At 41.7% G+C, this 24,137-nt stretch overlaps 1 protein-coding gene across 1 annotated transcript in view; it reads right to left on the bottom strand.

Moving 5' to 3' along the window:
* Positions 1-1,116: 1,116 nt before the first annotated feature.
* Positions 1,117-24,137, bottom strand: part of insyn1 (inhibitory synaptic factor 1) — a 43,990-nt gene continuing 20,969 nt past the window's right edge. Inside the window, exon 3 of the mRNA XM_034529305.1 lies at positions 1,117-2,471. Coding sequence (XP_034385196.1) covers positions 1,623-2,471 — 849 coding nt within the window. The 3' untranslated portion in view covers positions 1,117-1,622. The remainder of the gene's footprint in view (positions 2,472-24,137) is intronic.

The following is a 24,137-nucleotide window of genomic DNA, read 5'->3' as shown; positions in this document are numbered from 1 at the left end:
ATTTAAGATGCATTTTTATGTTGAAAATGGCTGCAATAGAGCTCTAACGCTTTTTCTTAAATTTTTTATTTATACTTTAGGCTGTTTTAATTTACTGTATAAAAATGCATTGTATTTCACATATAAATAAATATAATGAAGTCAAAAAGTGCAATGTAGTGGAGAAGAACGCAGCAGTGTGCAAGATTGTGCTTCAGAACAGTACTTCAATAAATGTATTTAGTTAAGTTCCACCACTGATTAATACCATGTAAGGAAAAAGGTCCAAGTCATCGGCTGCTACTGGAAGCCCTGTTATGTGTTCAGAGGCACAGGAGCAGAGTTACCTCTTTATGACTGGCATTTTAAACTTTTTTTCTTTTCAAACTTGATAACAAAACATTAGGTAAGTGATGCGGGGCAGGCTCACAAAGCCGTTCCCCAGGGTAGATTATTGCTCGGTGAAAATTGAAAAGAAAAGAAAAAACCTTTTGAACAGAAAACACTCTCACTTTCCACCATAAGCTCTCACTCCTGGACACATTTTTTTTGTTAAATGTCAGTTCTTTAGGGCCACAGTACTAATTTTTGTTTCACTCAGTGTTCGTAAATAGGTCCGACTGTGAGTGTTTGTTCACAGATCCCAGGAGAGTGGCATGCATGCTCAGCCGAGAGACCTCTCACTGCAACCTCCCTCTAACATATTGATCAGGAATGGCTATTGGCGTCAGCCCTGTGAATAAAATGCTGCTCCGCTGGGTTCAATTCCCCACTGGGCAACTGAATGGAGAGACAAAACCTTTAGCTTTCTTTTTGTAGACTGCCATTAAGCCCGGATCCCGGGTCTAATGACATCACCGCCAGACAGACGAAACAGAACAAAAATGGAAATGTCACTTTTAGTTGGACCGCACATTCTTAAATGACTTTATATATGTGTTTTTTTCCTGCCTGCTACTCTTTTGTTTCTGCAGCCGACCAAGAAGAGATCACATTGGAGTGATTTCTAAAATCAAGGGCAGGTAAATAGTGTTGTGTTGCGGCTTTGTTGACATCAAAGAGAGGAAGAGGCTTGACATGTGCGTCTGGATACGTTATCCCTTCTGAAAGCAACAAACCCTTTTGACATTCGAAATAACTGGAACATGAAAAAGACAATGTTTATACAGATTCAGAGTACAGAATGTGCAGCGTTTTGTATCCACATTATAGGAACAAGCATTTTCTTCTTTTTTTTTTTGTGACTTCTACCGTTGTATGAGGCGAAAGGACCTCTTCATACCTCACTTCCAATTTCGAACACTTTAAATGTTCTTGTAAAAACGATTGCTTTTATAATCTCTGTCATTGTTTCAAATTTTTTACACACAGGGAATCTCTTGTATCTCTAGTGTATCTTTTAACATCAGAACAGGCACTAACCTTTTGGTACGCCAGAAAGTTTCATCTTAATGATCTGCTTTGCTTCAATTTACGTGTTTTCCCTGAGCCTCAGAATAACTTTAGGTAGTCGAGTGATTTCCCATATATCATTTATTTATTTAGTAATTAATTTATTTGTGTATTAATCTATGAGCTATGTATTTAATATTAAATAATGCACAGTCCTCTTCATGAGAGTTAATGATAAACTTAGACCTTTCTCAGTGGTCCTTTGTTTTTTGTTTGGTTGGAATATAGGGCAGTACAGTTTGGGTGCTCTTGTCAGAGACAGTTTGTGTGCTGCTATTTCGTAACAGTTTTTTGCGGCAGCCGGGGTTCAAGAGACCTTTCCTGGGTAGTGTGTGAGCTCCCTTCGTCGCCTTCATTGGCGAGGAGACATAGGAGGGGTCCAGACAGTTATGGAGGAGTGAGTGCTCAGAGGAAGAACGTTTGGGGGTCACTGAGCTTGACGGGAGACCGGCCTCACTCTCGCTATCAGGTGTAGCAGTGCCACTCTTGTCTTCCTGTAATTCCTCTTGCTCCTCCTCCTCCTCCTCCTCCTCCTCCTCTTCCTCCTCCTCGTCATCATCACAGCACAATGCGTGGTACAGAATTTTGTCACTGAAGCGGACTCTTTCTCTCGTGCCGGAAGTGCGAGATGTCTTGTGGCTGTGCGTGGAGCTGCTGGCCTCCTCGCTGGACGAATCTGGAGTAATAATGCGGGGCCCATTGGGGATGGGCAGCCCGCCGTTCATCTGGGAGTAGACCGAGGCAGTGGAGGGGGGCGGGGTGGGGCTCTGCGTCTGGGTGGGGATGGTCCCGCGTCCCAGCTCTGCGTGCAGATCTCCCGGTTGCTCACAAGGTATGCGGGCGGTGGCGCCGGCAGCCTCCAGGTAGCTGCAGAACTCCCAGCTATCAGAAAGCACATCTGCATTGAGGAAGTCCAGCCTGAAGGCATCTCCCAAACCTCGCTCGCTGCTAGACGTGCTGCTGGCTGTGGCCACCGTCCAGTCATCCGGCTCCAGGTCAAAGTCAAAGTCGGACGTTAGTTTATCGATCTGACCCACCACCTGCAATAGAAAAGGGAGAGCATGAGTGAGGGAACGGATGAGATATTGTAGAGAAACACATTTTAGACAAGACAAGAGATTTAATTTCAGATCCAGATATTTCTCTATATATTCATTTTTAGCGGCCTGGCTCTATAGATGGCATTGTCGGTCTGTTGGTAAAGCGGTCCACCACTTTTGGTCTAGACTTAAATAGTCTAAATAACTACTGGATGGATTGTCATGGCATTTAGTATTTTGACAGCCATGCATCTTCCAGGTGTATGGCCCTGTTACATGCACAAAAGGGATGTGATATGCAGCCCTCACAATGGTGTCACACTATTTCACTGATCAACAGGTGGCAGTCACACCGCAAGAAATGCAGCAATGCTCCCGCAGAGGGTTGAAGGCAGAAGGCTGCAAGCTGGTTTACATGAAGGATTTAAGATATTATTTTAAAGGATTGGCGTCGCAAATGTTTGATGAGGAAGGAGATGCTCTCGGCACATTTGTTAGACCTTAAGGATACACACAATGTGTTTTGGTTTGTTTACAAGAAAACTCCCCAGGGTCCTTTTAATAATCACACGGGGTTCAATATTACTCATATTTTTTCGTTCTTTCAGAAGCATTACAAATGCAAACTGGTCTTACCTTTCATACATGGAGTATGTAAATAGACTCATTGTAATGACAAAAGTTGACAAAAGTGTGAAAGAATCCAAAAGTACTAATGTGGAACTCACTCTAATACAAATCTCTGTGACAGCTTACCGGATACTACATTACATGCAATTTCCAGATGCTTGACATCCCACTGATTTCCCCCCCACAGGCAGGTTTAACAAAAGCTAAGATTTATTCACAGCTGCTAATAGTTCTGTGTGTTGCCTTTACAGCTTGCCATTACAATACTTGTTATCCATAAATCCTTAATTGTTTTATTCATGGATTCAAAATTGTTTTTATTTTCCGCCGAGGCCTCCTGTGGACAGGTGTTGTAAATTAGCTTCACGCTACATCAAGACAAAATTAGATATCCACTGGAATGAGGTTTTAGCAGTGGAGACGCGTGACTCCTCATCAAAGAGGCTTCTTCAGCCCTGAGAGGGAGAATAACTGAAGAAGCCTCTTACATGAGCGGTGAAAGCTGTCCCTCCTCAGTCCAGCGGATGATTCATTTTGCCTTGATGTTGCACTGCAGCTACCTGGACGAATACGATGGACACACACTTATAGCTTTACCGCACGAACACTTAACCCAATGCTTTTCATGCTCGCACATTGATGTATATTTTGATTTTCAGTGCTATTGTAATGTCAAACAAAACCAACTCAAAATGTCACTGCAGAGAAAAGTGTCCCGTAAAAGCCTTTAATTCATTAACTCAAAATTAACCTCAATGCTTCTACCTTCAACAGCCACAGCGGCGAGTGTTTGATGAATAGAAAGCACTTGAGCTGAAATCACACTGGTTTGCTGACAACACCAAAAACCCAGGCCCTCTCTATACTTGACATTTTAGCACCTTAAATCAGCATGTTCTGCCCTCCACAACAATATTTCTGTCAAATGAAATCACTCATCGTCCATGCAGCTTGTAAATCCTACGTTTCCCCAAACTATTCAGCAATCAAGCCCAGTGCTTTAAACTCCCCAGACGTTATTTTAGAGCCCTACACATATGGGTTTGCAACATATCCATCCATCCATCCATTATCACCCGCTTATCCGGGGTCGGGTCGCGGTGGCAGCAGGTTCACCAGGCCGACCCAGGCCTCCCTCTCACCCGCAACACTTTCCAGCTCATTCTGGGGGATCCCGAGGCGTTCCAAGGCCAGCCGGGAGATATAATCCCTCCAGCGTGTCCTCGGTCTTCCCCGGGGCCTCCTACCAGTTGGACGTGCCCGGAAAACCTCTAATGGGAGGCGTCCAGGAGGCATCCTGACTAGATGCCCGAACCACCTCAGCTGACTCCTTTCGACACGAAGGAGCAGCGACTCGACTCCAAGCTCCCCCCTGATGTCCGAGCTCCTTACCCTATCTCTAAGGCTGAGCCCGGCCACGCTACGGAGGAAGCTCATTTCGGCCGCTTGTATCCGAGATCTCGTTCTTTCGGTCACGACCCAGAGTTCGTGACCATAGGTGAGGGTTGGAACGTAGACCGACCAGTAAATGGAGAGCTTTGCCTTCCGGCTCAGCTCCCTCTTCACCAAGACGGACCGGTACAGCGCCTGTTTTACTGCTGCAGCCGCACCGATCCGCCTGTCGATCTCCCGCTCCACCTTAACCTCACTCGTGAACAAGACCCCGAGATACTTGAACTCCTTCGCTTGGGGTAGGCAGTTTGCCCCCACCTGGAGGGAGCAATCCGCCGGTTTCCGGCAGAGCACCATGGCCTCAGATTTGGAGGTGCTAACTCTCATCCCTGCCGCTTCGCAAGTTTGCAACATAATTAGAGTTTATTAGAGTAGTTTTTTTTGACCTTTTGAGATTTGTGGAACATAATCCTTTTTGTATATGTGCCTCTGTAATTATTTGCAGTGTTTATTCCTTCCTGGCTCTTATGACTACGAAGGAGTGCATTGCTATCGACGACACAAAGTATTCTCTTTGTTTGTAGAAATTGTTCCATTAACAACCATCTGAATGTTAATACAAAGATCACCAAAACCACAGAAGATCTGCACTGCAAACATGGCAACTGACATCCAAGAGCTTGATGATTTTGTACAGATATCTCAAGATTTAAATTGTGATATTAAATTTGCTCACTGTATCCTTGAATTTAAAAATAAAAATAAAACACTGACTTACATGACCAGCTGCAAATGTAAGTAATAGAAACTGTGAAGGATGACAAGATGCTGTTATTCTCCTCACTGCTGCATTTGAATCTCAGATATTTTATTATGTTAAGTCACACCACATGCATTCATATCTTGCTGTACACGTAGACATGAATTGCATTAGCTCATCTGTCAATGAGCTTCTCTGCAGATCTGCCAGTTGTGGCATCGTAAATGTCATAAGTACCTGGACCGTGCTTCTGTATTGGCAGACTGCCCGGAGGGAATTGGGCTGTATGAATCCTCTTATCCTTGAATTATTTCATCTTTTTACTCATGGAGTTGGTTATGAAAGACGTTTTTAGAAGGCTGAGCGAGGGACTAAACATGATAATACAGTTTCAAAAAAAGAAATTCTTCTAAATGTATTTCACAAGCTTACATAACACAAAGTTATTGTGTATAAATAAAACTCATTTATATTTCTACTCAGAACTATTGTGTGACTTTTTAAAGGGATGGCAAAAGGAATGCTCAGAATACTGTTTCTCGTGGATGTTGCTTTTGTTTCTCTGCGATGGATGATGAGGCCCTGCTTTTTTTTTTCATTTTAGAATGCATTACCAAGTGTTAAAAGTAAGCTGCGTCCGCTTGCAGCACTGGTTAGCCTGACCCCTGCCTGCGGTGCAGAGGCTCATTTAGCTTGATAAGTGTCTCTGATTGAAGGGTTCTGCCGAATCTTTCTAGGTCACAATGCAGCAAATGCTCTTCGCGGCAACAATGAACACTACGGTAGTCTCTGCTTTTCCTTCCAGTAAGAGAATGTGTGATGAAGGAGCTATGGAGTGAATTATAGGAGCAGATTGCTTTGGCACAAAGGATGAATGAACACATCAGGAAGCAGTCATTAATAATGTGCACCATAGGTTTATAATAGAAAACGCGTTATGAGAATCTACAAGAGGCAAAAGTAATTATTTTTTACAAAGGAACACATGTACACCTTAGTTTTGATATTATACTGTGGTTGTCCTGTAGTCGGTCCTTCTAACAATGCCTGAAATGTAGGCCTATTGGTTACATACTCGATAATAGTAGACACCGGAAAGTAATATTGGAGATGATGTTTCCTTAAAATTCCTTAAAATTCAGGACATGCAGCTTGAAGCTGTGATACACCTCTGGAGTTAAACAAAGTTTATGATGCAGTGATGGAACATCCTTGTGACTGAAAAGACTCCATTTGCAACCCAGTTAAGTAGAAGTGTAGAGCGTAACAGTGGAGACAAGTGCTGATTTGAGTTTATCTTTAGTCTTTAATTTCCTCTCAATGCATCCGCTGACAACTTAACTAACTTGCTTTACTGTAAGTGGTGATTAGTGGCAGCTACTAAAAACTATGATGATGAATATAGCAATATCTAGTTCTATAGCTCGCAAATTATAGCAATAAACACATTTTTTTTTCTTTTTCAATAATGTTTTAGAATTCGGTTTATCCATTTTAAAAGCTGGATTGCCCAGCCAACACTAAGCACTTATGATCTTGTTTATACAGTCCATACAGAGCAGTAAGTGATATTGGTACTTTTTCTTTCTTCTTCTTCTTCTTCTTCTTCTTCTTCTTCTTCTTCTTTTTCACTGCACATTATCAGCTGGCAGCCATGAGTCAACTGGTCCCTGCACCTTATCAACAGCAAGTCATTTCAGAGCTCTCTGAGGTGCTTTAAGAGAGGCAGCATCAGGCGAGGGTTTATTACTGTACCTCAACACATGTCTGAGATGATTGGGCTGGGTATTTGAGGGTCAGAGTGAAGGAGGGCACGTGGAGCCTTGTCTGTTACAGAAAGATAGAATGATGGAAAAGACAGGCAAGGATACTCTTACACGGAGTGACTTGGTCAGTAATGTACAACATCTCTGAAGATCCTCTTCTGAGACAGAGGGGTGATTTGGGAAATACGGTCCACTGTGATTACAAGAGCCCTTCTCTCTAATGATCAGCTCCACCTGGTATCATGATTTATTTATCGTGAGTGGGTACTCGCTTCTTTCCCCCAAGTGAGCGCCTGTCCTCTGTCAATGCTAATTGCGAATGTTCTGGAATATAAATATAAGTACTGGAATATCTTATTCGACCACTATCATTTAATGTTTACAGGCGGAGGTCAAAATCAGAAGATGTGGGCATGAAATTGGGTGTGATGAGGAGGGGAATATTTACCACATGTTCCAATCACTCCGTTGATATTTAAACATATGTTTAATGGGAATGGCTTGTTTTGATGTGCATTGATGGCTTTCTGTTTGAAAAGATTCGTGTTAGCCGTCTCGTAAACAGATGGAGTCTTGTATACGTAAATTGTGTAAAAGTGCTTCTTTGACATCTTTCTAATGATCATATCATGTTGTCCAATTTTTTCCCATCTTACATATAACGAGTATTTATCGGCACATTAGAAAAACTGTGAAATATGGCATCTGTAGCAATGCAGTTTGCACATATGTCAAAAATATATCAGGTATGGGTTACCAAAATAAATGAGACATAACTCCCTCACTGGGTTCATTTGAATTGCACGCTGTATGAGTGAATTTTCTGTGGATCGCTTCATTACACTGTGTTCAAGTGGCCTCTCTCCATCTGTTCCTGTGCCACCCGTTCTTCTGGGAGTCATTTTCAGAGTAGACTGAGAGAAGTTTGCAGTGCTTGTTTGTTAATTATGCAGCATCCAATGTTCAGCATGGCTTTTCTTTTTTTCATGGGAAAGTAAAAAAAAAAAAATGTGTTCAGTGGAGCTATTCAAACACATCTAAGTGTTAATTCTCTCTCAACATGTCACAATAGATTTCCAGCCTGCCCCTGTGCAGCTCTTCCAGCGCTGAAAGTGGTTTATGCCAGTTAGGAAGTCTCAGCAATTATCAAAATAGCTTTGCATGCTGGCTTCTTAAGTAAAACGTTCGCAAACATTGTTTTAATGCAGTTAGCTCCTGCAGTTATGCAGTTTCTTCTCACTCCTTACCCAGTGCTTACTTCCTCTCAATTTAATTCCCCTCAAGACGAGAAGATGGGACTATGCAAGCCACTCACAATGTGGTGTGTTTTTTTTTTTCTTATCCCCCAGAAGCTAATTTATCATCCCGACTTGCTCTGAAAGAAAGTATTTACTGGATTCACTAGAAAAACTGTCCAGTGACTCGTAAACGTGTGCAATCTCTTCGGGACATCTCATACACTATTGGATGAAACAGCACTTTGGGAGCATTTTGAATTTCTCGTTACATACTTAATATTACACAGCAGTGTGTGAACAACATGCAGAGCGGTGCAATATGTGCACAGCACTGTTGGCTTGAAAGCTGTGGCCACATTACATGAAAGCTCAGGGCAGCTTTGTGAAGCACGAGGCGGGTGCTCGGACCGGCTCGCACTGACCGATGAACACGCCAACTTTTAATCTCAACAAGGTCGTGAATAAAGATTGAGAAGGATGCAGAGTATGAAGACATATGTTGTGATCAAAAAGACGAGTGCTTAGGTACATACTAAGCACATGGATTGACAGCAAAGTAATTAATTATGTTCCAGACATTTTTATAGATATTTTGATGCTCTTTCTTCAGCCAGAACTTATGAAATCTATTGGAACCGCTGTGATTTACAGCAAACAACACATCTAATTACCAGAAGGGTTTCATAGCCCTTTAAAAATAAAAATAGATTTAGTTTGGGCTCTCGCCTTAATGTACCTGCACAAGTTGACCACTGTGTTTCTAAGTCTCTGTGTTTCTTCTGCAGCGTCAGAAAGACAAATTCCTGTCTGCAAACTGTACTCCTCAATAACATTGAGTGTGGTTGTGATTGTACTCTGTTGAGTCTGCAAAGGTCCAGTGGGTCTGTGGGCGGGAGATATTACAGACGAGCCACAGGGACCGGATTTAGGTCGAGCTATCTTGATTGGTGAGTTGTGTTGCATGGTGTTGGCACACGGATGAAGTGTCCTTTGAAGTGTTCGCTTGAAGCATTTGGTGTAATTATCCTGTCATGAGAGGGGCTATAAGCCTGAGACTTCATTAGGCACATGCCTCCTGCTTTTTCATCTTTAAAAAAAAACTAAAAACCTCATCTTTATGGAGGCCTTAAAGTGCTAAACAACGCTGTGATGAGCGTAGGGCCAATCTCTGCTGACAACTCACTAATCAAAAGCGTCATTACAAACTCTACCGCATAATGGGCCTCATTTATCCCGTTGGGTCTTTATGAGAGGTGGGCTTCTGCACTCCTTGAGGTCTGGAGAATCAACCACTTCCTTAGCCAAATTTAGGCCATTAGACTGGGCAAACTCATCCACCTGCTGTATGGCAAATTTGGAAGGTGTATGCTATTATGCTGGAGAGGTTATGGGTTGTACAATCAGTGAGGGAGCAAGATGGGAACTCTATATTCCAGCAACAGTGAGGTAGCAGATGCAGCATGCGTTGGTGCTGGCAGAGCACACTGATCATTTATTGAGGTTCTCCTTCATTGCGTCTATCCGTGTTGAGAGGCCTCGCACTGGTAATGACCAGAGAAAGATGGTAGTGCCACGCTACGGGGCTCCCCAGTATGTCTGCTTCTCTGAGATAGCGCTCGGATTAGGCCCGAGTACTGTCAGGTTACGCTGCTCACATGCAAGGAAAAAAAAGGTGTGCAGCCAGGCCACACTGACCCATTTTAATGACTCTGTAGGGTTTTTATCAACAACATGGTGTCGCTCTGTAGAAGGCCATTGAAGGTCAAAAGTGATTACAGTTTGTCAGAACGCGGGAACATGTGCGTGTGTGTTCATGTGTGTGTGTGTGTGTGGTGGAAAACGTAGTTGGCCTATTCCCGAAAAAGAAGGGGAGAATCTCTCCAGCAAGGGCGAATGCAACGCCACGGGAACCGGCTCAGCCCAATCCAGCAGTAAATCCCTCACCCTGACACTTCACGCTGCCAGATTGTCTACAGGCCAAATCAGTAAGCAGATAAGCACCAAGTCTACCCTGAGAAAAGAAAGATACCTTGATAGTACAGTTACATAACTCCATGGCTTTTGTGGGGCGCCTGTGGCTCAGAAGGTAGAGCAGGTGGACCACTTATTGGAAGGTGAGTGGTTCAATCTCTGGCTCCTTCAGTCCTTATGCCAAAGTGTCCTCGGGCAAGTGAGTTTGGATTAAGCATTTTAGAATATATCTTGATAAGCAGGTGGCACCTTTGAGTGCTCGGAAGGGACTATATTAATACAAGCCCATCATCTCATTTATGTGCTGGTGACTAATGATACTCTCTGTGTGGTGATGGGAAATGCATGAAGACCTATAAAAGCAGTTATAGTAGTTGAAATAGTCAATCGACTTACTATTGGCAATATTTTGGTCAGTATCGAAAGAACATATGAGAAACTGAAGAGAAAGTATGTTGCACTTTTGTTGTGAATCACTTTCTGTGAACAGCTTCTATAGATTTGTTTTTGGAAATGCCAACGTAAAGTCCACGTTTTAAGATCCATCGAGTTCCTTATATGTCCCACAAACTGGCAAAAAATGGGTCTCTGGCACAGGTAACTGTGAAAAGGCACACTAAATGTTCATGTACGTTTATTTATGTCCATATTTTGGTCTACTTGAAACAAACAAGCACCCATCTATAGTCATGACTAATACATTATTCAAAGAAGGAACATTAAAAAGATGAAGGGACACAGGGAGACGGCCATGCAGCAGGCAAAAGACTGATTGGCAGGAAAATCACCTTCATCCAAATTTTGTTTTACGTTCAACTTGGTAGGATCTCATTGTAAACATTGTTCCACTTTTGTATCTATGAAGAACTTATTAATATCTTTGAAAAATATAGCCTGCAATAAATACTTCTTTTCAGAGTTGATTTGCAGCGTACTCACATAGTCACATTATCACTATACATATATACAGTCATCAATGCCTTAATCATAAGTGAGGATGGAACTACAAACCCAGCAAAATATGTTGCAGTATCCACTCTCTTCAGTGTGCTATTCATGGTTATGTGAGAAATGATCTATGTCTAGTGTTACCATGCAAAAGCTATCACCTGCTCCCCTTTAGTAATAAAAAATATTTCTTTCCAAATTCCTGCTATGGCTCCTATCACTGACACCTTTCAGGCTGGGGGTGGATGATATTTCATAATGACAGTTTCCATGCTGCAGCAATGGGTGTTATTTCACAATTCCAAGGGTGTAAATGGATTTACAAACCATCAAAAATCTAGAATAACACAGTTCTTTTTTTTTTTTTTTTTAACTATACTGAAGGCTTATGCTTTTTTACATTTTTTTTAACCACAGTACCTTTTTATCCTACAAGACTATTGTTAGATCTATTAGCTCTGTTGGTGGTGAAGAAAAAAGGAGATGTTAATGTACAGTGTGTTGCAGGCGGATCAGCTGTGGACTGTGTAAAACTGGACAACTGTGTAATGTAGCTTTGTGTTAATCACTCTTGTATCATTCATTACATCTTTAAAGTTATTGTGATTACTATCACCAATGTCAACAATTCACACGGCAACCATTGCTACGTAGTAGAGGAGTGCCACGAGCTGAAAGGTGTTTAAATAGTTCAACCTTCAAGTCAGTTTATACAAAGTCAAATTACAAAATCAAGTTAGGATTTTAGAAGGCATCAATGGAACAAAGTCCTCCTTCTCAACCACATGGATTACACCTTTTTTTATTGCCCTCTAAAATGTTCAATATGACCATGCTTTTTGATCTGTCACGACCATGGTTGAACACCATGGGTAGAGTTGAAATTCTCTTCGTTAATTTAACAACCGATAGTTTCCATGGTAAAAGCAGGCGGCATTATATATTACAGTAAACATGCTTAGAATAAGAAGAGTTACAATGTAAATTGAGTAATTATAATACAGCTCTGATAAAAACTAAGGAGAGTAAAAGGCAAGACTGAGATAAAACTTTTCCTGTGAATCCCGTGTGCATGTAAAGGCCACTTGAGTCCAGCTCTGGGATTTTCCAAACAGTGGGCTATGGAGTGTGATAAAATGAAAGACCTAAGGAGATGGGATGTAAAATGTGGTCTGAATGTCATGTACTTTGTCAACGATCATCCCCCAAACTCCTTCCAAAAACTTTTAGTGAAGGTAAAACAACTTCACACTACTTCTACCTTCTCTATGGAGACCACCTCTAAAGGTCACTTGTCCTGAAACACGGAGAGTGCTTGTTTAAAGCATTTGAACAACCACTGCTGTTGGCTTCCTAGTGAGAACAGTCTCTGTGTTATGTACACATGTACTGTATAAATGAATGCTATGTAGTGAATGAGTACGTAGAATTACCTAATAATTTGTCGACAGCTGTTAGAAAGGAAGCAGAGTTCTGCTGCCATATGTTACCCGAAAATATTGAACATTCAGGCCACATCTGCAGCTCTGCTCCATAAGCAATAATGCGTTCAGTTGTTATGAGTCATATGAGCACGTCCCTCCTTTTATTCAAACGTCAGCCATGAATCAAATGTTTTACAAGTGCACTGGTTTACAGTGTAGCTCTTGAGCCTTTTCACATACAGAACACATAAATCCACATGAAGTAAGACATATCCATCAACAACATTCCGACAATGGAAAATATAAATCCTGCACACAAAATGTAAATACATTTTCCTGCCTATACCAGACAGGAAAGCTACCCAACGTGCATTTAGCTCAGGAAGTAATTGCTCGTTGTATTTGTACTTGTTGTGGATTTTCCTGATAGCCGACAAAACTGTGCTGGCATACAGACTTGCATCTATTGTTAAACCCAGCCCGTTAAATTGAGCTACAATGAAGACGTGTCACAACATCTCCCGTATATACTTGCTGTCTGTCCTTTTGTAGAGAAATTATGTTTTTTGTTTTAAGCTGACATATTTACTATCAATTACAACAAAAGATGAAACACACATGATAACCAAGTAACCACCAAGACTTAATGTAAAGTATTCTTTTAAGAACATAACCGATCTACACTATTAGGCCTTGAATCAACGGAGCTAAAACACAAATGTCCACCATCGACTACAACTCGGTCTACGATTGCCTTTTCAGCTTGACAGCACTTTTTTATTATGGTTGGAACTTGGGGTTAGTTTTCATTGTTGTTGGGCCACGACTTTGGATGAAATGTCTGCGCTCAGAGAGCAGCAGCTAACCCTACTATTAATACAGGGCATACAATCAATATGCCACTGGCATTTCCAGGTTTCTTTGGCCTGCAGTGCTTATCTTAATGGGAGTGTGCTCCCATTTTCTTTTATTGTGTGAACCCATATATCATTACCCACCAAATATAGCTGGATCTACCCTGCTAAAAATGAAAAATATTGAGGCACAGAGAAAAAAAATTGCAATTGCTTTTTTATTTTAACCTTCTTTGCTGCTCATGGGGGCGGCGGTGGTAAGCGCACAGGAATTTATCTAGAGTTATTCAATTTCTGCTCTATCATCTTTGTTTCTGCTTTGAACTTTCAGAGAAAGGTTCCCCCGGTGTTTGCAGCAGCATCATTCCTTGTGAACCAAACCATGTCGGGAGAGGAATATATGCTGTATGTTAAGCACCTTATATTACAGGTAGAAACAGATTCCTAAGGACAGACATTTTCGCCCCCACCTCTAATCTTAAAATGATACTCGCTTAGTCACATCTGCTCAGCAGCATGGTTGCATAATCCATTGCGGCATGCAGTTAATTCTCAGCTGTTAAGGCTACTTATTCAGTTTGTAAGGAAAACACTTCATGCAAGCACGCCACCTCCATCTTTTATTGATGCTGACACTGACTTATTATCTCTATGTCACAGCAAACCCTGCGTTTTAGTAATTTCCCTATTTAAGGAAGTGGTGATCTCAAGCCTAGAGAGACCTATTCTTGCAATTAGGTAACAGGACTGGCACCTGGTGTGGTTTACTTCTGTCATAGGTCATCTGCACTCCCCAAGGTTTGATGGTTAATGCTTATTCTTAGATGCCTCTTTTCACACTGTTGTTGCACTAAGCACTTGTGGCCACGCTGTTAGCATGAACAAGTCTCCTCTGACCTCATCAACAAAGCGTTTTTACCCTCGGGCCTGTGACTATGATTCACCGTCTGGAGGAGTGAGCCGTTCATAACAAGCAGTCCATCTTACCTTAAGGTAACCGATATGCTATGATAGGGTCGCATTTACAGTGATGCAGTATCCCAAGGCATTGTTGACTTCTTAAGTTGCACTCAACTTATAAACAATTCCAAAAATACAAAACAAAAACTGATAGTGCCTCATTAAGACACTTCTTTTAGAAAAAAATATAAACTTCCAGAGTAAAGGGGTGTGTTTCTCCTGAGCTACAGATGGGAGAGCAAAAAAGCCTAAATTGTGAATAGAAATAAAAAACAACAACCTGTAGCTGCTCTATTAAAAAGTAATTTGGAGATTTCATTTTTTTTACAATGTTTGTTTGAGCTTTTACACCCAAATGACCTTTATCTGTTGTGGTGCTTGCAGTTACAAAACCGGAAAATGTGCCCGTATCGCCGTGAAATCACCCTGGCTCCTGTTACAGTGTTCACAACGTCGTCCTCGCTCTAATCCAGTGGAGCAGATCAAGGATTGTTCTCTTGACGACATAAAATAATCTTGACTTCTACATTTTCTAATAATTAAAGTGTTCATTTGCACATTAGGGCTGTCCTAAAAAATCATGGTGTTTAGAGTCGGCACTTAAAAAACAGCACACTACCCCACACTAAACTCCTATAACATCCTTCCTGAATCTCATGTTTCATCTGTCCCACATTTTAATGCCATACATCATCTTTTATTCTTCAATACAGAGAAAGTAAAGGTGCGGATACTTGTTATAGTTTACTTCATAGACCGCATAAGAAGTGGGTGGAATCACTGTGACATCACCGATTGGTTTGTTAATGACATTTTAGCCGTCACCATTTAGTTTTTTTCCCAACCAGAAGTGACACGAGAGGAGTGAGCTAGGTACACCTGAATTTAACTCAGAGTTTGCTTGACCGATGTTAGTATCACAGACTTTTATGGAGCATACATATGTACTGTAACCATGCTCTACCAAGTCAATGTAAAACACATGAAGATAGAATATCAGGAAGGGAAGATTATTTTTTGGGTTGGAAACATTTGGACCAAAACAAATTTACCATTTATCAGACAACCTAAACGTATTTTTTTTTAATATACATTTTCTGCAACCTCTAGTTGGGAAAAAATAGGTGTAATAAATACTCACATCTTCACATTCACATTCTAAGAGTTTTTTTACAGAATTATATACATTATATAATCCTATTACAACCAGTAGTCCACACAGCATACTTTAGAATGCATTCCGGTATAATTAAGTTGAATGTTAATGCTGTGCAGGTTGCTTAGGGATCAGCGCTTTATATATTACAAACGTCTTACCAATCCGCAGTTATTCCTCTCTGTGAGGGGTCATGACATCATCACAAACGATTTTGAGTGATGGCACACTCTCCTCCTTCCCCACCACCGTGCTGAAGTAGGCCACAGATATTGCCATTTCTATCTGTGACAATCTGTAGGGCGGTCGCCTCAGAGAGTGACAAAACCTGTCACAGTGCGTCACTTTCACTTTCTCCCCAGCAAGTGGCGGGACATCTTTGAGTCTGCAGCACCTTTATCAGATATGGCAGTTCCTAAAGCTTTGCCAATAACAGCATGCAAGTTGGAGGAGAGGAGCCGGTGACTTTACAGAGACCTATTTGCAAACAAAATCACTGGGAGACATTCAATGCACCATCTGGCTGCTACACATACCTGCTTCCATCACTCCCTCACCATCACCAGCCTTTTACTATTTATAGACTGCTCTCCTGTCCACCCACCCACGCATTGCATCTTGTAAAACAGCAACCAAAATATTGTAAACTGAAGAATCTCCTTCAGGCAATCAATCATCAGGGTGACAGATGTAAAAGACATCTTCCCAACAGTCTGCCGTCGCTAACAATAGAAATGAACAATCAGCCGGCTCCTTGCCAGACCTTGCAGAGATACAATGACCTTCTTTGTCATTATCTGAACTCTAAGGTTGAACTATAAGATGAACTATGAAAGTGAGTGTGAGGTAAGAACTAGCTGCGGACAGGTGTTGAGGGTACTAGGTGTGATCTACTCTTTTTGCAGGGTGATAACAGCAGAATGTGTGATGATGTGAGATGTCAGCCAGTGGGCCATAAGACGTATCAATAAAGCAATTAGTGTCTCATCTCTGAGGGGAGTAGGCTGAATTCTGATCATTGGTATTATGTTATTGAACAAGCATTTCCCAGTGAGGGAATAATATTTGAGAGAACGTGCACTTGCAAGCGAGTCAGGCATTTGCTGCATTTTGATAAGGTCCACAGTGACTGTATTTTTAATGCTATAAGAACACAGCAATGAACTAATTTGATTGTAGTGCTAAAATGGCACATGTAATTACACCTCAGCAAGCAAGGACCGGGAAATACTGCCTCACTAATAGATGTTCTCCTGCATCGAAACACACATTCTTGTTCATTTAACATATCCTCTTCCCATTTATGCTCAATCCAAGGTTTTATCCTCTTGCAGCAAGAGTGAACTTTAACAAAATTCCCAAATAAAATACAGCCTTTGAATGTGAAATGAGTCATCAAAATCCAGATGTGCTGGCACGGCTCCCTATTAAGAAGCTGCTACTGCTTCTCTCTTTCTCTTTTTTGGATGGATTTCATCAGCCATCTCATAGTGAGAACAATTAGTCAATGTGCATGGATCAGCTCTTATAATTACATATTGAAATATTAGTCATAACCTCAAACACATATTGATTACGTGCCTGAAATCTGCAGAGAATACACATGTGTGCCCGTCAGAGCAATACCACAGCAAATTTTACTCACAACAATTCTCTTGATTTGTGTTCTAATGTTTGCATGTGTGTGTGTGCGTGCGTAGGTGTGTGAGTGTGAGTGTGTGTGTATTTATAATTATAGGTTGCAGAGTTGGCGGGGGTGTGTGGAGAAGCGCTACCTCTCTCACATAAGCCCTTCTGGCAAGAGAAGCCTGGTAAACAAATCTCACCAAAATGAGAGAAATAAATCAGCTATATTTTAGTGCATTTTTTGTATTTTTCTTCTACTTTCTGGACTCATTATCTTTGCCAGGAAGATTTGTAGCGAGTAAGTGATATGTGCACCTTTGGGTCTGTCCACAGCTAATCTCACATTCTGCTGCAGAAAACGACAAAATATGTTGTGTACTCTGGTATGGCTGCATGCTCAAGGACCTCTCGTGGTTGTGGTGACCCACACTCTCTCAAAACACCTTTTATTGCTTGCAAGTAATTGCCGCTAATAACACAGCCGAATGCATCCCCCCCGCCCCACATCTGCTATTCTGCGCCCACAATAAGAGGATAAACTGTTTGGCTAACAGCTAACAAAACTACCAGGACACACACTGCTGTAGCTTTCCAAAACTCAATCTCTGCTATGCTTGCAGACTGCTTGGTAAGTTACTTCTTTTTTTTTGCCAAGATTTTATGATGAGTCCTATATTACCACAGAGAGCTGATTGCCTGCATTCATCATCACTTTTTGTGTTGTTGTTTGAACAAAGTGTGTTTTATGACTCCTTACAGGCCAGTGGTGTCAAGTCAGGGGGTTAACAAATTGTGGGGTTGTGTTAATTAAATCACATAAAAGAGCAGCGGTCATTGCAGACAAACTTGGCGGAGATCTGCACTCTACTGAGTGCACTTGTCTAATTTCTGATAGTTCTTGCCCCCACTCGATGGGGTTGTGGTTGTCCAAATTAAGGCATACCAAAAGATAACTGTGTCCTTCTTCATAATGCATAAGGATAAAAAAAAAAAAAAGCATTTAACTAATGTCTGCCCCGTGACGAGAAAATATGTGCAACTGCAGAATGGATGAATCTAGATGGAAATGGTCCACAGTGGCTGACTGAGAATGTCTTCCATTATAACATGAATCATCCATCCATCAGTGTCTCCCGTCTGCTACATTCCACTTTGCTGTCTTGTTAGAAAATGCATAACACAGTGGGGTTCTCTACCTGCATTCTCCGGAAACATTAAAAGGGACAATTACCGCAGACAAATAAGCAATGTACAGTGAAGGTGAAGGACAGGAGAGGCAATTTTTCCTCATCTCCTGCTTTCACGCTTTAAATTGCCAGTCCATAAACAGTGGGCCCATTGTACTGCGCGGTTGACACAAATTGTAAGGAGTGAAGAATGGAGATCCATAGTTCCATGTAAAGCATATTCATCTTTTCAATAAAGTTGGCATGTGTAGGGAAGAGAAAGTGTCAGGCACAGCGCGTAATTAGCAGGTAGCGGTATAGTACGGACGTTTCGTTGAGCCATCTGTGGGGAACATTTCTGAGGATCTGTGCGACTGAGCTTCCCTCGCTTCTTTGTTTTCACCTGCGTTTCTCTGTGACCCTCTCCCATATATACTCAGCCTGCCAGCAAATACCAAGTGTAGTGCCTGTTTGCAAGTCTGCATGATGCAATAACTGCTGTTTGCAGAGGCACCTTCTGATGCAAGCCCCTCACTTTTCACATAACATTCCACAAAGTTCCTGGAAACATTTGAAAAGTGGCCGCAATATTAATCCATGCACTGTGTCCGTGTGTAGATGTGGCGCCAACATACAAGTCAAAGTCCTTAGTTGGATGCTGTATTGACACCTATTAGGGTTTCTCCCTTGCTCCATGGCAACTGAGCTTTGATTGATGACAACAAAAGGGGTAGTGAAATCTAAGCGCTGGATGGAGAGATAACTGACTGGCTGAGAATGACTCAGTCTGTTGCAGAGAGTCAGTCTGCTGCAGCCTGGAGGAAGAGAGTGAGACAGGAGTGCAAGAGCACAAGGGAGCAAGGAAGGGAGAAGGTATCACGGGGTAAATGGGGCCTTGCAGTTTGGTTGTGCACAAAGCTTCATCATCTTTGGCTCATGTCGGGGAGGCAAACAAAACGACTGGGCTAATGTTGCTTTATTTGTGAAGAGAAACATCATCGGCAGCCAGAGTGATGCGACCAAACACACAGTGGGGCCTCGCCAACAGCATTTTATCTAATCAATCTACTATGGGAGGACAGAAAAAACGCTTGTGACGTGCATTCACGCTAGAATACACACCCACAATAGGCATCCACAAAACTACAGTATATATACACACACACACACACACACACACACACACACATAACCAATTCCATCTTCTGGCAGATACTCATGCTCCCACGCAAACATGCATCAATCACTAGCTCTTTCTTCCCTCTCAAACAACAACAACACTCTGTCATACACATGCAACAGATACATATACCGCAGACGCCAGATCAGGTTGACTGCTCGGCGGGCTCATACTATTTTGATCCTGATGGGAAACCGTGAGTATTCTGATGGCAGCTTGTAGGTCTAACCTCAGGGTTAGAGAGTTTTATTTATAGGCTACCAATAACACTTAAAAATGTGTACCGCAGCTCTGATTGCATCTCTGCCATCATCAGACATATTCCTTCCCGTATGACCTTGGCTTTTATGCGCCGAATCTACACGGATGCAGAGAACGTGCAACGTGATCAGGTCAGTCCCTTACCCCCCCCCCCCCTCCCCCATCCACTTTGTAGCCATCATTTGTGCTTCATGTTTATTTATTTTTTGTCACAAGGTGATGGCTGCCAATGATGTCAGAGAGGCGGCGGATGTAGTGTGGACACTGGCGTCGGGGGCTTTGGCGTGCGCTCCCTCTTTAAATAGCCCCAGATCTAATCTGCAGACAGCAGCAGAGTTCTGACAGATCTTGCCTCGGTGCCTCCTCCCACTAGGTGACACATTCTTTATTTATTTTTCCTCTCCTCCGCTCTGGTATTCACTCCGTGGAGCACTGGCCCCTCAAGCTATTGTCAGTTCCGTTCTCCTTCCATGTCTGAAAAACCAAATGGATTTACAGGGTTTACTGTCAACCCCTCCCTTTTTCAGGGCATGTGAATGTGACACAGTCTTCTACTTCCTCTCTTTCATTTCTGCACCATCCAATCCTTTATGAAGACTTGGTCATTCTTCTTAGGATAGGGAGCGGCTGTTGTGGCACTGGCTCTACTTTGTCTCAGCGTGACTTTCACATGACATCATAATATCTCTTGACCTTTGTTCTTTGCTCAATATAGTGCACGTCTCTGAGATAGATGACGAACAGCAAATCCGAATAGTTTGAACCTTTACCCTTATTGCGTTGTCAGAAGACTGGAAAGGAGTTATATGAATATAAAGTCCATCTCCCATTGCTTATCCCATAAGCCTGAGATGCAGAACTGCTCTCTTAAGAATAACTACAGAGTGAGGGCATTTCAGCAAATAACCCTAAACAATATATGTTAATGTTTAAAGGACAAAGTTTGGATTGATTGATGTCAGGTGAAGTTATTATAGAGCGACAAAGTCTTTTGAGGTCGAAGGTCGGGGGGATGAATGGGTCAAACAAATGTTGTACTTTAACATGGGAGAGCGCTGTTCGTTTCCCATATCCGACGGCCAATTAACATGGCTTTCTTTCAACCATGATTTTTTTTCTGGAACCTTAATCACATCGTTATTATTATTACTTTCAGGACAAGGGTCCCTCACCTTAACAAGAGTAATCATTTAAACCCAAACCATTATGTTGTTCTAACCTTAACGGGAGTACTTTTTTAACCTTAACTAAAGTTTTGTTGATCATTTTATTGATTTACTTATTTTAACAGTTTGGAAGGCACTGACAAATGAAAGCATCCTGTCGATCAGAAGCTTAAGAATGTTGTTCTTGTGGGAAGTGATTTTGTATGGAGTTGAATGGAGAGATGCACCAACCAATGGGCTGCCGAACAAAACCAGATGGTTTTCCATGGACTGTCTGGTCAGTTTCATATATGCTGCCTAATTACACACCTGTGACACCACCGCATTTTAGTTTTACGTCGGCACAGAGCTGCACATGCAGTTGCGTAACACACTTGTCGGTGAGTGAGGAAGACATAAAGCTCACAATTTGTCACAACTTCAAGTCCAAAGTAAGCCGTGTAGGAATAACTTCTAAAACATTTTGGACACGTAACTCAATCAGACACTTCTTATATTGTAATTAATTTCCATGCATGCTGCTCAGAGTACGCACAGTGACTGGCTCGGTTCCTCCCGAGCACAGTCCTGCTTGTAACGGAGCTAATAGCCAAGATTCACAGAGGTTTCATTGACTTGTTCAAGCTCGACTCAGTAATTGGGCGAAGGTCAAATATAAGGCTAGCTTTACGTGTTCAAATGTCATTTTGAAAATTCAAGTTTTTGGTGAGAAATTTGCCCTCGATGGACTGGCGGCCTGTCCAGGGTGTCCCCTGCCTTCGCCCTATGTCAGCTGGGATAGGCTCCAGCGCCCCCGCGACCCTAATGAGGATAAGCGGTATTGAAAATGGATGGATGGTGAGAAATTTGAATAAACGCAGTCGTTATAAGGAAATGTTTTTACAGCAATATAAAAGATATAACAATATATTAAACAATATATTAGAGAAGGAATTGTTAACTCTTAAACTAACACTAGTATGAAGCAGCTTATAATATATAATTATGAATGCCAAGTCTGTTTTTATCAAAGCAAGTAGCCTATTAAAAAAAAATGCAATCATTCATTTCCTATTCATTTGAATTGTGTGTTTTATGCAAATAACCACGATAGAAGGAGATAATAACAAAGAAAAAAGGCCAACATTTAGAATTTTTGACAGTATTCACTGACTGGAACGGTTGAAGCAATGACTATTATTATGACTAGATTATGCCCTTTATGCCTTTTCCTATCCAATACCTTTGTGAAACCTATTGAATCTGTAGCTCCTCAAATGTAGGTCTACTCTTGGCCAACAATAGAAAACTATACTTATACAGAGCAGCGTCAATGTGAAGATCATGAATGCTTCTGAAACCTCATCCATACTATTAGGGTTGTAAAGCTATTATCATGCCAAAGCAATGAGTTATTTGACTCACATATTCAAACTTATGAACTGTGTTAAGACATCATCAGCTATAGTAATAGTGCTCCAGAGATGGATTGAATCACCATTGGCTCCATCACACTGAACCCAAGTCATTTAATCGAGACATAAATTCTATCTATAAGATAATTGAATGCAACTAAAATCTGTAATTCATGGTATCAAAACAGTATTTGGTCACGTGATCAGCACAATAACTGAATGTTGAAACCATTATTGCAGTCCCTTAGGATGCAGTTCTTTTATTCTGTAGATTATTTTATTGTGTAGAAAACCTCTCTCACTTGCTCAACACATCTCAAGCACTTAAATTGAGATTTTCTAACCCCGTCAAAAGTCGCGATATTGACAAATCACACTTGAGGCTCCATAACATCCCTTTGATCACTGATGTTGTGTCCAAATTATATTTGTATATTTGTCTTTGATTGTGTTTGAATTTCTTAGTTTGTCAAGTTTTTACTGTCTAACTCTTAAAAGGGGAAGACATCCATTATTAGTTCCTGTCAAGTTTCACCTTGTGAATTAAGTCTTTAGGCACGACCACTGCACCAAAAGACTTCAAGGCCGTGGGATAATCCTAAACCAGTAGTCTCTTCATGTTGGCTTGCATTACCAATTCAATGTAAATGCAAAGCATACCATCCACTCTCCGCACCATGCTGACAAGCCTGGGAATTAGCTAACGTGTAATGCTGCACCGTATCTGTGCTCTGCATTCAGTGCTCCAGTGGAGGCAGCAGCTGTGTGGACTTTGCTGGGATGAAAAAGATGGAAATGGAATATAGTTTTACTTTGTGCAATTGTGTGACGACATGGTGAAATCCATTTCGATGAGTCTCTCGACCCACCTCAATCCATGCACAATTAATTTGATACAAGCTGGAAGCATAAATCCTAGATGATTATGCTGTGTTCAGGACAACAGCAATGAATATGTTCATCTTCTCAGGACTCGAGGAACAGCAGGAGACAGGGAAATTAGTTTTGCTGTATTATGTAGATGCTGGTACATTTTGCAGCATCAACAGGATTCAGCAGTTGAGGTATGTGTGTTGAAAGGGTGGGGCGAGGTCAAGGTTATTTTTTATTTTTTTAAATGTCAAAAACAATATTACATTTTAACAACTGCAGGTGGTCTGTCTGTGTGACGACAGATAGTAATCATACTGTGTCTCTTGAGCAGTGATCCTCTGAGGTGAGACTCATCGGTAATGATCACAATTGAAATGTAATTGTAGCGAAGCCCCCTCCTCCACAACACAGGCCCAATTAAAAGCGCAGTCGTTCAAGCTGGAAAGTGGCCAGCTGTTCTGGGTTAATAGATGGGCTTGGCCAGACGTCTGCGAGGTGACCGCTAGCTGGCAGCCTACTGGATAAGGTTGCAGATTGTAAGTGGACATGTACTTTGCTTCCCCTTGTGTGCAGTTGTCACGGGAGATGATGAAGCACCATGAATCTCCCTCTTTTTCTGTCTTTAGCACCCTCGTCTCACCCTTATTCTAACCTTCCTAACCATTCTTTGTCTGTCTTCAAGGCCAAAGCAAATGTAGTGCTGACACGTGTGGACCGTCTCCCTGGCCCCCTGACTTTAGACCCAAGAGTGGAGTATCTCTATTGACTCAGGAGAGTTCAAGGACTAAGAGAGCATTATCAAAAAAAACGTGGAGAAAGAGACAGCAGCAGCCAGAGACCATGCCCTGTGATAACCCGTAACCACACATTATCAACAGTACTTACATTGCACGACCATACA

The sequence above is a fragment of the Cyclopterus lumpus genome, chromosome 3, assembly GCF_009769545.1.
Source record: "Cyclopterus lumpus isolate fCycLum1 chromosome 3, fCycLum1.pri, whole genome shotgun sequence".
NCBI classification, from domain to species: domain Eukaryota; kingdom Metazoa; phylum Chordata; class Actinopteri; order Perciformes; family Cyclopteridae; genus Cyclopterus; species Cyclopterus lumpus.
This window is presented reverse-complemented; position numbering and strand designations above follow the sequence as displayed.